At 33.9% G+C, this 16192-nt stretch overlaps 1 protein-coding gene and 1 long non-coding RNA gene across 11 annotated transcripts in view; one reads left to right on the forward strand and one right to left on the reverse strand.

The window, feature by feature from the left end:
- The window catches only part of MINDY3 (MINDY lysine 48 deubiquitinase 3), an 81177-nt gene that overhangs the window by 54596 nt on the left and 10389 nt on the right, over positions 1-16192 (reverse strand). For 6 of the 10 annotated variants that reach the window (XR_013397680.1, XR_003732775.2, XR_013397681.1 and 3 more), the window contains 7 exon segments: positions 15037-15116; positions 9800-9860; positions 8027-8200; positions 4863-4914; positions 3838-3952; positions 1171-1244; positions 254-333 (listed from right to left, as the gene is read on the reverse strand). Coding sequence is in view for 6 of the 10 variants with exons in the window: in XM_015146476.3 (XP_015001962.1) it covers positions 254-333; positions 1171-1244; positions 3838-3952; positions 4863-4914; positions 8027-8200; positions 9800-9860; positions 15037-15116 (636 nt within the window). In the remaining 4 variants the exon portion in view is untranslated. 10 annotated transcript variants of the gene reach the window in all.
- The window catches only part of LOC144331081 (uncharacterized), an 88659-nt gene that overhangs the window by 10960 nt on the left and 61507 nt on the right, over positions 1-16192 (forward strand). The gene's annotated exons all lie outside the window — the stretch shown is intronic.

Genomic DNA, 16192 nt, shown 5'->3' on the forward strand with positions numbered 1-16192 from the left:
ACCAGAGAAAATGAAAGGCTTGAGAAGTAACTTGACTGAAGTCATACATTTGGGATTTGAACCCAAGATCGCATGGCTTCAAGATTAATGGTCTTAACATTATGGTGCCTTGAAAACTGTAAAGGATTCTTCTAATTAGAAAGCACTTAACTTCTAGGTAATGTAGAGCCATTAAATAGATGAATAAAAATCAGCTGTATTCCACTGAAATATTATTCATCAAAGAGAGCAACATAACAAAGAATATACTTACTCATTCCTGAGCACTCTCTGTCACCATCCCATACATTAGAAACAGCATGTCCCGTCAGCAGGAGATTAATTAAACTTTGGCTATTAATAAATATTAAAAAGCAATTAAATATGAATATAACTAGTTGCCAAATCAAACAATTCCTATAGCAAGGTATAAAGTAATGACTTTTCACATTAAATTATGTAAGAATTTACAAAGTTAGGGAAAACCTTACATGTTCCATTTTATATATTCGGCCTTGCTAAATGTATCACTAAGTATATCAGCACAGTGGTATTTAGTGTTCTACATATTCACATACATTTAACAACTTTACCTAACATATATTTAAATGGATAAAAAATGATAGACTAATAATTTACTTAATATTTACAATCTTTAAAAATGAATATATAATTATTAATATTTTGTCTTTGATGAAAGATACATGAATTTTCATCTTTGAGGCAGAAAGGTCTAAAAAGGACTCATGTATTAGAGTAGGTTAACTATCACTGTTTCATTGATTTTTGGTAAAAATAGCCATAAAAAGCTTGAGAAGGAGGGTGGTCCGAGAGGAAAACTGGGAATTTTTTTCTCCCAAGCAGAGAAGCATTTACAAAGATATAATTATTTCTAAGTCAAAATGAATAAATTTTATCATTAAAAAATCATAAATGGATTTGTTAAAATACCTCCCCACTGTTATCTTAAAACAAAATATTTGCCACAATAAATACAACGCATACATAAAATGAAATTAACATTTCATAATCAAGCAAACAATGCATAAAACAAAGAAGTGCTCAAATCCATAGATGTTATACTGTTAACACCACTGACAAGCAAAATTACCTGACTCAGTCATGTTTTATCGTAAGTCAGGTTTCTAAAAACTAGAGTTCACATGAGGAGACGAGATTTTAGTTAATTACCTGCCATGTCCATATACAGGATCTATCAAGGGTTCACTTGCATCTTCAATTTCATTTTTTATGTTTTCAATGCCCTAAAGAAACAAAGAACTCATTGACTTATTTCAAAAAACGAAAATGAAAATTATGATAGTTTAAAAACTGACTAGTTTACACTATAAACTAATACAATTATTTAAGTAACTTTTCTACCATGAGTAACTCAGATTTGAAGTGGGGGGACATTTGAGATAACTGTAAAAAGTAGTTCCTCAAATATCTTTTATTTTCTTTCATGGGATCTATATAAAGAACACTCATGGATGAAATATGTACTGTTGGTTAAAGGGGCAAGGAGAGAGAATTAACTTTTAATCGGAGAAAGGAGAAATTATTTAATAAATGAATTATTTAAAAGTTAAATGAATATTAACCTGTTAAGGAAACTGATTTTTTTTAGATCATGTAAAAACTTATTGCAGTAAATACATACACAATGAATACTGATAGAGATATAACATTAAATAACTTGCATTTTAATTATTTAACTGGTACATAAAATGGAAGGTTTACTTCTGATTTTAAGTATTACTTCACAAATATTGGTCATTCAAATGTATACTTACAAAATGCAAATTAGAAGGCCAGGAAGTGCCTTCTTTTCTTAAAAACCAATTTCCTGATATTTTCTAAACCTCCAGAAGGGCACTCAGCTCCCAAAAGTTCTAGATACTGGGTAAGTACCAGAAGACCTACTAATTGTAACCTCATCAATTCCAAAAAGGACAAAGATAAACTGCCATTCATTGTTCTATTCACTTAACTTTAGCCGTTGGTTCTATCATTTCTAACAATTAAACAGATGATTAATTAACAACCAAGATTTTTAATGAATGACTAAATCTCGCAGGGGGAAACAAAGAAGCATGAGCTCTTGCATGTGCCATCCTCGTAAACAAAACAAATCAGGCTATGATAATGTCAAGATGAATACTATCAACAAGTGACACAATCACTAATGAGGAAGCGGATATCATTTTAAAGACCAGGTCAAGGAAGGACAACTTGCATGATAATTTATTGTCTGTAAAGAAGAAGAAACAGGAGATATCAAACGTTTTGAGCATTATAAAGTTAGAGAATACTGAACAGTCAAGAAGAACTTATAAGAAACCAGTCATCTTAGATACCACTATCACTGCTACTCCCAACATCTACACAACTAAGCACTTTTGGTTCTCTTATTTATACTTAATAATCCAAATAAGTATTTATTTACATTTCTAAATATGCTCCCTTTCTTTTCCACTCCATGACCTGTCCTAGTTTAGGCTTCTCTTATTTCAATACCCACTTTTCTAGTTTTCCTGACTCTAGTCTTGTACTACAAACACCAACTCTTATCCATCACAACTCCCTATCCCAATTTAATACATCTTTTATCAACAAAAAGATCTTGTCACTCCCTTGTTCAAACTTTTTACTGTGTTCCAATTCTGAGCAGATGAAACCTACTCTTTGCACAGGGTATGTAGAAAGGCCTTCATACTCTAAGTCTTTTCTTACATACGTGCCCAGTCTCATCTTCCACAATTGCCTCTGGTGTCTTATGCTGCAGTTAAGGCTCAACTACTTAGAGCTCCCTAAACCTGCATTATACCCTCAATCCCTTACACTTTTATACTTGCAGTGCCCACTGCTGGAAAAAATTTCCTCCAGCTTTTCCATACAGAAAACTTGCCCTCATGCATCAAGGTCCTATCTCTGTCAGATGGTCCCTACTAGAAACAGTGTGCCCTTGATTCCATCTAATAGGTTCAGACAGAACACCAAATGCCAAAACACACTGCCATAATGGAATTATTAATGTGTCATTTTTTTTACAACACTAAATACATATCACTAAAAATGTATCCCATATTATTAATACAAACATAGTCCTTAGCATAGAGTCAATGCTCAAAAAACATTTGTCAAATAAAAGAAGTCTGATTTCAGACATGATAGATATAATAGGATAGTCAACTGAGACTAACACGTTACTAGAGCTATGAGACTGGTATTTGGGGAAAAAGAGTAGGACTAGAAAGGGACATATTGGAACTATTATATAGCTATTTATAAAGGTAACCTGAGTAAATGATATATCCATAAAAGGTATACTGGATCCAGGGAAGAAAATTTCTGGAATATAAAAATTTAGAGGAGGAGAGAAAAGAGCAGGAGGTAACAGGTAAAGAAGGAAAGGAAGCTATCAAAGAAAACAAAACAAAGTAAGAATCGTGAGACGTTATAGAAAGAAAACTCAAACAGTAATTTATCAAAAAAAAAAAAAAAGAAATCAAGAAAGGGAATGAAGGTCAAAAACAGCTTCCAGAAGGGGTTAAGGGGTCAAGTGATACACAGAAGGATCAAAGGAAACACAATTTGGAAGAACTGACAGCATTTCACAATTAGAACATTATTGATCATCTCTGTAGTTCAAAAGAGCAGAGGTGAAAGTAAGCATGAAACTGCTTAAGTAACGAGTGAGTGCTGAGGAAACAGAAATTAACTAATTTTCAGCGTAAAAGATTTTTATTCTAAGAATTTAAAAACAGCATCAGGAATAAAATTACTCATCACGGCAGGAAAAACAGCACTAAATAACATTAATCAAAGGCAGAAAAAGCATTTTCTTGAACACACCTTTGTCAGTAATACAGAATACAGAAAAAGCAATACTCCAAATTTATTTCCCCACATTGAATACTGGTCCAAGACAGCATCTTTTAATTCTGGTAAACTTCTGAATGATCTTTTTCTGGGGGAAAAAAAGAATTAAGTATTGGTATCATGATGAGGTTAACTACATTCATAAAAGGGAAAATTTTTAAATTTTCTTATACATTAAAACATACACATACAAACAGGAAACTTTAGGGACATTTCTAAATTTTTCAAATACAAATTTAGCCACTAAAACCAAAAGCTATTTCTGACAACTATCACAATATACGATATGTATCATTAAGAAAGAACACCTACTTGGCAGGGAACCTCTTCATCTCTTAGGTGAACTGTCTGGCATCAGTAAATTCTTCAATAATATACAGTTATTTAAACAATAGAGTGGCCTTCTTGTAAGAGGGGGTAAACACAAAGAACACTTCACTTTTTAAATCCTAGAAATTACTTAACAAATATCTGAATGCCAAAGATAACTTACATTTGCGGCTTCTTTTAAAAGAAATTAATGTTGCATTTTAAACCAAATGCCACCCATAATTCTATCAACAGCCATCTTTACCTTTAACTTTGTAATAAAAAGTTTAAATGCTCTAACAAAAATATGGGCATTCTTAATAAAAGGTATAGAAAACAGATACTGGCAAATAAGAAATAATTCTAATATTTATCCTACTAAAAATGTTTATATTTGTTAAGGACACAAAAACATTAAGCTAAAATGATTTTTTTCATTGTAATGGTGAAAAAGCTTTTTAATGTTTTTAAAAAGCGTATTTGGATAGTTAATTAAGGACTCAGCATAATTTAAACATTTACAAACTATTTTCATTTAAAGGCAAATTAATCCTGAAGCAATGGATTTAAAATTTATGTTTAAGTAGCGCATTTCTATGTAAAACTAAGAACTTTTGCACAGTATGAACAGACTTAAAGTGGCAATGTGTCCACAGAGTAAGTATTTTAAATGTTCCAATGTTACTTACTGAATTAATGCATGAAATCGCTCAAAGCCAAGCTCTTCGACAGCCAAGGCAGCTATACATAAAAGACACTTTTCAGCACTACACATGGCAAATAAATGACACAAGATACACACAGCAGGCTGTAAATACTTTCAAGCAATCAAAACTTTCCCTATTTCCTTACTCCCTTAAAATTCTCAGTTTATTTTCAACTTTATTAAAACATTATATTTCAACATCTTTGTCATCATCAATATAACTAAAATGGATATAATACTGAGAATGTAGAAGGGTGATTAAATAGACATTTCAGTTCAGCTATGCTATGGTAGTTTATAAAGTATGAAAAATTACTGATAATCAGTGCTTCACACATCATAATGTGTCCTGCACTTTTAAATAATCTTTCAGATTATATAAATCCAAGTAATATCATCAGAGCTAACCTTCCTTTTCATAATATAAAATTTTAAGGTTTAATGCTTAATTATTAAACAAACGTGTATAAAAAGGCAAAACACTCTCAAACTACACAGGTTCAATGACAGCTTTAAGTTTGTTTCCTCATTTATTTGTATAACTGTTAAAAAGTTTTCAGTAACTTATTTAGATTATGTTTATTAATCAAAGGAAATCAAAGCATTTTAATCAGAGGTAATGTTTATTGAGCAGTTTACTAAGTGCCAGGCCCTTTTTTAAATGCCCTACATGTCTTACCTCATTTAATCCTCATATAAACCCTCTAAGCTCCATTTTACAGCAGAGGAACCTGAGGTACACAGAAAAATCCTCTCAAGAGTACATAGGACTAAACAGCAGTGATGAGATTGGAGCCCAGATAGTCTTGGCTCTGGGGAGTTATTTATCACAATGCATAACTTCACATATATTTTATAAAGCAAAACTTACTACTACCAAATATAAATTCTCACTGGTGAGTTAAGAAAATTGATTCAATATGAAGTCAAAATTTTAAATTTTTATTTACAATTTAAAATGTCGCATTATGCTAGCTTTCCAAAGCCTAGTTGTAAGTGTTTCATATTTCGTTTTAAAATCTTTAGCAGTCCAAATGGATTCAGTTATCTCTTGGTTTATGTGGGAAACAAACTGAAATTGAACCTGAGTATTCACTACTGCGAACAACTGTGCATTACCAACAAGCCAAAACTATACACACCACATAAGCCAATGAAATTAATGTTTGTAGAGAAAGTAATATTAACAAGAGGGGAAAACACTTTACATTAAAACTTTCAGAAAATGAAAACTCTACCTAATCTTTTCCAAATTATATTATTTGTTCTGCAATGTTAGATGATCTAAATAGTTTTACTGGGTATACTACAAAAGTAGACATAAAGATAATAATTTAGAGAAAAGAGGCAAGCAAAATAAAAAGCTTAGCAGGCAGGGATGGTGGAAAAATATAAAACACAAGAAAAAGAACATAGCTGGGAATAAAGGAAAGAACAGGTAAAATAGATTGTTACATGGAATAAAAATTGTAATATAAATACAGTTCATTTGTCACTAAGGTAAATTCTCAAATTTTCAGTTAACAAAGTATTTCAAAAGTATACAATATTTAAAAAATTTAAAATATGGTTTACTTCATGGCAACTTTTAAAAGAGATACAAAGTAAACTGGAAAATTACTAAAATGTGTTTTGGAGCGTAATTCAATATAATATGCCCATCTAAATTAGTTACTGAAGTACCAAAGTGAATGCATTATAAGGCCCTTCAACCTACAGCAATGTAACCTATCACTACAGAAATGCATAGCACATTCCATAGTGCGCACTCAGTATACTACTAAGATACTAATGGAAAATGTTATATAAAAAGATCTTACTATTTTCTCACACATCAATATACAGACTGGCTTTAAGCATATAATCTTCAAAAATAATTTTTCAAAAGATCAACAATTCCTCTTTCAAAATTTTAATATCCTAAATGAAACTATTAAGTGTGTTTATATCCACACAGTAAAACCTGGAGAATGTGTTAAAACCAATCTTAATGACACTTTGGACTACCATCCTTGTGACTGTTTTCCACTTGTTGTTTTCAAATGTCATTATAAACTCTAAAATATGTTCTTTTTGAAAGGCCATGTTTCAAAGGCTTCAAAAGGAAGCATCATTCAACTGTTTAAATGTTCAAAATTATTCCTTGCAAATGTACTACTATTAGAATTTGCCAGGCTTAAGGCATTTTAACTGCAAAGGTAGGAGAAAAAAGATACTGACAACACAGAGACATTTTAGTCCAGGGAGGCAACAGCATCTTACAGATAATACTATATGGAAAGAAGAATGTGTATCACATACAATTGAAATGTACTTTCAGGTAGGTAATCTCTCTACAAAAAATTTCCACAGAGATGATAGTTAATGTGATGCTCTGTGGGTAGAATAAATCACTTATTTAACGTAAGCACTTGGGACTACCAATTATCAAAAACCATCAAGTAGCAAGATTACTCCTGAAAAGCAAATCAGAAAAGCAACTCTTAACTAGCTTCCGTACCACTAGCTGTCTCCATTTCACATCGGCAGCTTTCGGGTCAATTACATAAGAATTTTCAAAAGTTAAAAACCACGGAATATATAATTTTTATGAATAATTAGAATAGCTATTATTTAACTTATCTGAAATCAAGGTATGAAAAACTTAAGGCATAACTAAAATTGCCTTAAAATAATCTATATGTATAAAAATAATCCAAATAATTCAGAAGGAAAAGCAACAGCTTGCAACGAAGAGAAATGTCCCCATCTTTGCTCTGGGAAGCAAGTAAAGATAAATTTATGAAATTTTCTGATGTCAAAAAAAACTTTTTTTGCAATACCAAAGCAAACATTAAGGCATCTGAAACTGAAGTATATCATTATTTCTAAATAAGAGTTCTAAAGCTCAAAAGAGATTATTATCAAGCAGAAGTTAACCAGAACACTTTAAAAAGTTTAAGAGATGCATTTTTTTGCAAAAAAGTAATATCTTCTGGTAATTAAAATAAATGAAATGGAAATAAAAAATATTAAGGCTCAGTAATTAAGCTTACGCTAGAAAAGAATACATGTTATGAAAATGTAATGTTTTATTCAAAATATTCAATAGATTCATTAAAACAAAGGTATAAGAAAAAAACTTCAGGAAATAAAAATGTATCTTACAAGAATGTTCCACTTGGCAACTAGACTCTGCAGGACTCCCAGAAATACTAGCAGTTTCCTCAGTTGTCTTTCCTCTTAACCATGAAACCAAGCAGTATGATCCAGAGTGGTCACAACAAGCACTTTCTAAAATATCACACAAGGTATGACAAAGGAGTTCCTTCTGTTCTTCCTCTAAAAATAACCAAAGCATAAGTTATAACGGTTTCCTCTGAAAAAAAAAAAATTCTGCCATGAATAACAATAGTAAGAATGTGTTGATGAAAATCAAGCATTTTAAAAACAGGGAAAAAATCTCTAAATAGATGTTAAATTATGTTTTAGAAAAACAATGTGTTTGTGGATTGAAATATCACTTTAAATAAAGCCATCCAAATAAAACCATCAAGTAGAAAAAGAATCCTGAAAAATGCAGAATTAAACATTATGAAAATCACAATCTGACACTGATCATCACTTTCTTAAACCTTTAGCAACTGCAGCATTTAAGCCATGAGGTTTCCTTTACTGCAGAACTGAGCACAATGGAAAGGCTTGTTGAGACCTCTATTTTCTCCCCTCACTTCTGAATTAGTCTCAAGTCCTGGATCACCCTGTCCCAAAGGGATAACAGTGAGATGAGATACTGTCAGCACCTATGTTACCACAATGCATTACATCAGCAGACGCCAGCGGTTAGAATACAGATTTGACAGAAAATAGCGCAAATGCTCAGACCATCTCTTTCTGAAGAACCTTAGCCGCACTCTCTTTTCAAGCAGTATTACTCTCAAGAAGTAGTATCACTTTCTGAAGCTTTCAAAAATTGTATGATGTAAGGAGGTTTCTATCTCTCCTAATGGATTAACAGTTCTTTAAAGGCAGGAACGATGTTGTTCACCTTATAATCACCACGGTATTTATGACACTTATGACAACGCTTTACAAATATTTTATCAAAGTGAATATAGTTCTGTGTAAGAAACAGTATAAATTTTATTAAAAGTTCAACAATAGTATCTCAAATAGTTTCTTCTCTACTAAAATTTTTTTTCTATTTCACCTATTAATTTAAAACTTATGGAAGTGATATTTTACCTCTTAAATTCAAAATCATTAGTAGATTCTATAGTCATGGTTTGGAATGTAAGCTGTTACATCCTTAGATACAAAACTGGGATTGTAATTGTCCTACTTTCTTCCAGAAGGTATTGTGAGGTTCACAGGAAATTGTGTACGTGAAGGAAAGATCTTTGTAAACTGTCACGTGGAATGCAAATTCTTATTATAAGCTGGCATCACATCTCTCTGGGTACAGAAGCTCATGTTACAGAAGCTATGACAGCTTCATTTGCAACTTCATCCAAAATTATTTGCAGTATTTGCATTGTGTAAGGCATTATACTAAAACATGCAGGAATATAATGATAATTCTGAGGTACTGCCCACAGCTAAGTAAGACCAAAAAAGAAAAATGACTATTCTTTATTGTATGCTGCCACCTAACAGTTCTAGGAAATGCACCAAGTTTTAGCAAGAAGCCAAAGGTTTTTCCCTTAATTATACCATCATGTCTTATAACACCCAGTTAGAAAACCAAATTTGGAAATATGAAGTCACTGTTCACGACACTTTCTAAAACATTTTAAAAGGAAACCTCAGGAAAAAAAAAATCCCACTGATACTTAATTTTCTTAGATAATTGTAATTAAACTACTGCCAATGAATCCTGCATAGATCATCTCTATGAAAGCAGAGGATGAAGCAAAAGTTTTTAAAAGACAGCTATCATACCTGAACAATCCCGCCAAGAAGACTTCTCAGAAGAAAACAGGAGCTTCTTCAAAAGAAATGCCTTCACACAATTGAAGCAATAATTAGTGAAATGCATTATAACCATACATCATATCATTCTTCAATTTTAAAACGGAAAACAATCATTTGTACCGCCTTTCTAATCTTTTGACTAGTTCTGTAAAGATACCAAATGGGTTCCCCTCACATTTGACAGAAACTGTGCAGAGTTATTTATTCAGAGTATACTACTATAAACTTGATTCTAGATTCATAAAATTCTTCTTCTTCCACAGTACATATTTTCTGACAAGTAGAAGAACTCACTCACATAACAGAATAACTGAAAAGCACAGAAACTTACTCCTCTATTCACAAAGTGAAAGCCCTGTAGAACAGGAACAAGTCTACATTTCATTTAGATTCCTCCAGGTAAAAGAAATCTAAATATAAAAGTGGTTCTGTTCCCTTCGCCTTCATCTATGACACAAAAGTAACACCTTTACAGTCACCACTTTATTATCGGGAGCTCAAGATTAACTAAAAAAGCTACAAGATTCAGAAGAAAAGACAAATGGATTTCTAAACTTCCCCTTAAGCGAGTCAATGATGTTACATTGGCTATTTGATAAAAAGCTGCATAGGGAAGTGTCTCCTTCTCAACCTGTAGTTCAACAGTAGCTACATCCCAGTCACCTGACTTGTTTAAACTGCAGATTCTTGGGCTCCACCTACTCTATCTGAATCTCTAGAGGGCAGGTCCAAGAAAAACAGGTTACAATGATGACTTTTCCTCACCTGTGTTTGAAAGTATTAGTGTACAGATTAGGAAGACTGCTTTTTAATCAGGCAAACTTAAGTTTGAATCCTGGCTCCAATATTACTAACTAAAAATAACTGTACAAACTTTAAAAGGTTATAGTGAGGATTATATGAGAAAATCTATGTAATGCACTTAGCACAGTACCTGGCACCAATAAACAATTCAAGGTATTACAACAAAAAACTAAGTAATATTCCATTTACATAGGCATAAAGTCTACAAATACTGTAATCAAGTGCTTCTGATTTTTCCCCAAAATGGCAACAACCATCAAGTGGAACAGTATAACTACATCACAACATTTTAGAAGTGAGATGGGGAGATTCATTATTTCACTGCCAATATAACTACTGTTAGCATTCTGACATACTTCCTTCCCATGTTTTTTAATACCTAGTTTTAATTTTATTACAAGTGAATCATAATGGGCATATGAATGTATTTTCTGTTTTTCTACAGAATTCATAAGTATAATTCTTAATCACTACTTGTCTATCAAGCTATTTATCAAAATTTACTTATTAAATTACACTATTGCGCATCACATTGCTTGCAATTTTTTTGCTACTTTAATATATAAGCTCCTTCTTAAATACAACTTTTTCCATATTAAATATTTCTTTAGAAAAGATTCACAGAAACACAACTATTGCATCAGAATCTGCATTGTCATGGTTCCAATTATAGCTTAAAATTCCTTCCCAAAATCAAAGTACAAATTTGTACTATATGGCAGTATATGAGTGTGCCAGCATCATCCCACCCTTACATGCACTGGCATTTGTAATTTTATTTTTAAAGATGAGAAAAAGTAAGAAATAGAATCTAGTTACAGTTTTATTTTTACTTTTCTGGCTTCCCAGTGAGGGTGAGCATCCTGATTCTTTGGCCGTAAAGCATCATTCCACCTGTTACAACTGCACATCTATGCCCATTTCACCCCTGAATCTTAGTGTTTTTCTAATTAACTTCTACAAGTTATTTATATAAGAAAGACAATATCCCTTTATTGCTAATATTTAATGAAAATATTTATTAGTTTGGAAGTCACTGTTTCTCTTAGAGTGTTGATGATAAATTAAGTTTTCTTATGGTTAAATATTATTCCAAAAATATATTTGATATATGGTACAAAATGATCTAAACTTATCTTCCCCTCAAAGTGCTAACAAGTCATCTGGATGGGATTTATCAAACTTTATTTTATTTCACCACTGATCTTAGTTCCTTCTTTATTCCTGGTGTGATAAATTCTGGGTAAATTGTTACAGGTAATGAGGTCTATGATTATATTAGCTATTTGGTTCCATTATTTTGCCTATTCTTTTTAAAAGGTATTATGCTCTAATTTTTATACTCTAAAAAAGTTTTAATATATGTACTTGCTCACTTCTAGTCATCTTTAATAACTTAGTTTTGACTTTTAAACTGAAATATTAATACACACAAAATTCTTCACAAAGTGTACGTGACTCGGCCAGGCGCGGTCGCTTATGCCTGTAATCCCAGCACTTTGGGAGGCCAAGGCGGGTGGAGCACCTGAGGTCAGGAGCTCGAGACCAGCCTGGCCAACATGGAAAAACCCCATCTCTACTAAAAATACAAAAATTAGCTGGGTGTGGCCTGGCGCGGTGGCTCACACCTGTAATCCCAGCACTTTGGGAGGCCAAGGCGGGTGGATCACGAGGTTAGGAGATCGAGACCATCCTGGCTAACACGGTGACACTCCAGCTCTACAAAATACAAAAATTAGCCAGGCGTGGTGGCGGGCACCTGTAGTCCCAGCTACTAGGTAGGCTGAGGCAGAGAATGGCGTGAACCCAGGAGGAGGAGCTTGCCATGAGCCGAGATTGCGCCACTGCACTCCAGCCCGGGAGAAAAAGCGAGACTGCATCTCAAAAACAAAAAACAAAAAAAAACAAAAAAATTTGCCTGGTGTGGTGGTGCGTCCCAGCTACTCAGGAGGCTGAGGCAGGAGAATCACTTGAACCTGGGAGAGCCGAGATTGCATCATGGCACTCCACCCTGGGCAACAAGAGTAAAACTGCATCTCAAAAAAAAATAAAATAAAATAAAATAAGTAAATAAATAAAACTTTACGTGACTCTTTTTTTTTCCTTTTTAGAAATGGGGTCTCGCTCTATTGCTCAAGCTGGAGGGCAGTGGCATGATCATAGCTCACTGCAGCCCTGAACTCCTGAGCTTAGACCCTTTCCTTTGAGCCTCTTGAGTAGCTAGGACTACAAGTGTGCACCACCATGCCCAGCTAATTTTTTCTTTCTTTTTTTTTTTTTTTAAGAACAGGGCTGTCACTATGTTGCCCAGCCTGGTTTTGAACTCCTGGCCTTAAGCAATGCTCCTGCCTCAGCCTCCCAAAGTGCTAGGATTACAGGTGTGAGCCACTGTGCCTGGCCTATGTGATTCTTTTTTTTTTTCTGAGATGGAATTTCACTCTTTTGCCCAGGCTGGAGTGCAGTGGCATGATCTCGGCTCACTGCAACCTCCAGCTTCTGGTTTCAAGTGATTCTCCTGCATCAGCCTCCCGAGTAGCTGGGATTACAGGCGCCTGCCACCACACCCGGCTACTTTCTGTATTTTTAGTAGAGATGGGGTTTTACCACGTTGGCCAGGCTGGTCTCAAACTCCTGACCTCAGGTGATCCACCTGCCTCAGCCTCCCAAAGTGCTGGGATTACAGACGTGAGCCGTGGTGGCCCGGCCGTGATTCTTAAACTTAATTACTATCTCAAAGATACAGAAAAGTAGGTTCAGGATTTTGAATATAACCATCACTGCATAGCACCCCACTTGCAAAAATAACTACCACTACTGAAATATACTGTATTTTACAAAACAGGAAACTCCTGTGGTATACCCTCCATTTAACTATATTCATGCACTACTTGCAATAAAAACCATGCTATTACGGATTAAGAGGGGCAGTATTTATATAATCTAATTTACATATGGACACAACAAAGGAATCTTCAAATTCAGATAACATTCCTACTAATAACCAAAATTTGTTTCAGTCACTCAGTACAACAGCTATAATTGCTAATTTATAGTTAAATTTCATTCTTCACTTTCCATAATTCCAAGGCAAGATTCGGACATTCAAATTTTTCTTCATTTTAAAAAAATTCTCCTAATGTAAAAAAAAAAAAAAAAGATCTATAAAAGATATATTTTCGAATCAACCATAATTTTTTTCTTTACAAAAATGTATTTTTAGCAATGTAAATATATAGAGTATAACTTCTGAGAAACAATTTGCTTTGTAGCCAACAGTTTAGCAATGCATTTTTTTTTTTTTGAGACAGAGTGTGCTTTTTCACCCAGGGGAGTGCAGTGGCACAATCTCGGCTTACTGCAAGCTCCGCCTCCCGGGTTCACGCCATTCTCCTGCCTCAGCCTCCCAAGAAGCTGGGACTACGTACGCCTGCCACCACGTCCGGCTAATTTTTTGTATTTTTAGTAGAGATGGGGTTTTCGCCATGTCAGCTAGGATGGTCTGGATCTCCTGACCTTGTGATCCACCCACCTCAGCCTCCCAAAGTGCTGGGATGACAGGCGTGAACCACTGCACCCAGCCAGAATGCATTCTTTATACCCAAAGAATAATAAATGCCACATTAAATATATATTTTCAAAACATGATGGTTAAAACAATAAATTAGCTGTAATTTTCATAACAGTTCTTTTATAACAGTTCTAAAGTGACACTGTCATTCACAGACATCAGTACTGTAGTAAACTGAGAATTCAATTCTTAGTTTTTACAGTTTAATAGTTTATAGTGAATCAGCCTTTGAAATTCAAACAGTGTAACACATCAAGATTCCAAATCAAATAAAGACATTTTGATAAATCCTATGTTTTGTGCAAAGAAAAACATTTGGTTTTTGAAATTGTTTGAAATCAGTTGTTATAAATTTCAATCAGAAAAGTCAAAGTTATAGCATAAAATAGTATAAGCTGCCAACTTATTTCAAATTTGAAAAAGTTATAGGCTATAAAAATATGAAATCTTCAACTTTAAGAAAATAACTTTTATAGACTGAACAAATGAAAATAGTACAATTACAGCGATTGTACCTATCTAAAGTATAACATGTTATTACTTAATAGGATCTCTATATTAAAGATGTCAAGAAACTTCCTAATTTTCTCAAAGTCACGAAACACCTATTATCTTTCCTTGAAAATATAGTCAAAAGGCTAGTGTTGTGCAACTCATCAATATTCTGAATTCATTTTTGTTTTGGATATTTATTGTAATTTACAAGAGCAAAATTTAAGAGTTAACTGATCATGTCTCATAATTACTATATGGAGTACAGACATTAAAAAACAACAAGTATGAAAGATTTCAACATGTCCCTCTAAGGAGTTGGTAAAGGAGTCTATGTTACCTGAACAGGTGCAATAACAGCACAGGGGCCACCTTCAAACTGTTCTAATGCAGATCCCTCTGATTCACTAAACACAAACCCTAAAAATGAAAGCAAGTAGCAAAGATTAAAAATATAATTCAAGTAGCAGCTAAAAGAATCTTTCATGTACTTTGCTTTGAGAACCATCACTTATCACAACAGCAAAATACCTTCAAGTCATGAGATGCAGATTAAGGAACCTTTTGGAAAAAAAATCAATAGAACCTATGCTCCCCCACCCCAGAATGTACGTAAGAGTACATATACCCACACAATTTTGCACCCAGGAACTCCTCTAGGAGGATAAAGTATGGACTTTAGTAAAATGACACTAAATCTGACTTTTCATCTGAGGAGGACTAGTTAATCTACTAAATTCAAACAATTTTTAGAACTCTTTAAATACCATATCATTGTATCATTTCAATCTTTCACTCACATTCTATAAGCTAAAAATTAAATGGCATCGGCCAAGATGGCTCATGTCTGTAATCCCAGCACTTTGGGAGGCCAAGGCAGGCGGATCACGAGGTCAGGAGATTGAGACCATCCTGGCTAACACGATGAAACCTCATCTCTACTAAAAATACAAAAAATTAGCTGGGCATGGTGGTGGACACCTGTAGTCCCAGCTACTTGGTAGGCTGAGGCAGGAGAATGGCGTGAACCCAGGAGGCGGAGCTTGCAGTGAGCCGAGATCGTGCCACTGCACTCCAGCCTGGGCGACAGAGCAACACAATGGCATCATAGACAGTACATGTGTTTATATTGGCTCCACCTTAATTTAAATATTACCTAACCAGCATTGACTGATAGCAACTAGTGGAAGTTCTTCAGAGGGCCCTAGGTGAGAAGTTGGGAGAACCCAGTGACCATCTGGATAACCCTTTGAAGATCATTTCACCTGCTTAGGCCTCAGTGTTCTCATTAAAATAATCAATCCCAATTCCAAAATGCTAAGAATCTATAAATTCCGTTAATTGTTACTATTCAGTCATTCAGCCAAATCACTTCACGTTAATGAACATCTGATATTATGCCAAACATCTAGGATATATGCCTGGATGACACAGTCTCTGGTCTGGAGGAGCCACTAGTCCAGGTGAAGAGAGACATACAAATAGATAATTACTAA

This window comes from Macaca mulatta, chromosome 9 (assembly GCF_049350105.2).
Source record: "Macaca mulatta isolate MMU2019108-1 chromosome 9, T2T-MMU8v2.0, whole genome shotgun sequence".
In the NCBI taxonomy this organism is placed as follows: domain Eukaryota; kingdom Metazoa; phylum Chordata; class Mammalia; order Primates; family Cercopithecidae; genus Macaca; species Macaca mulatta.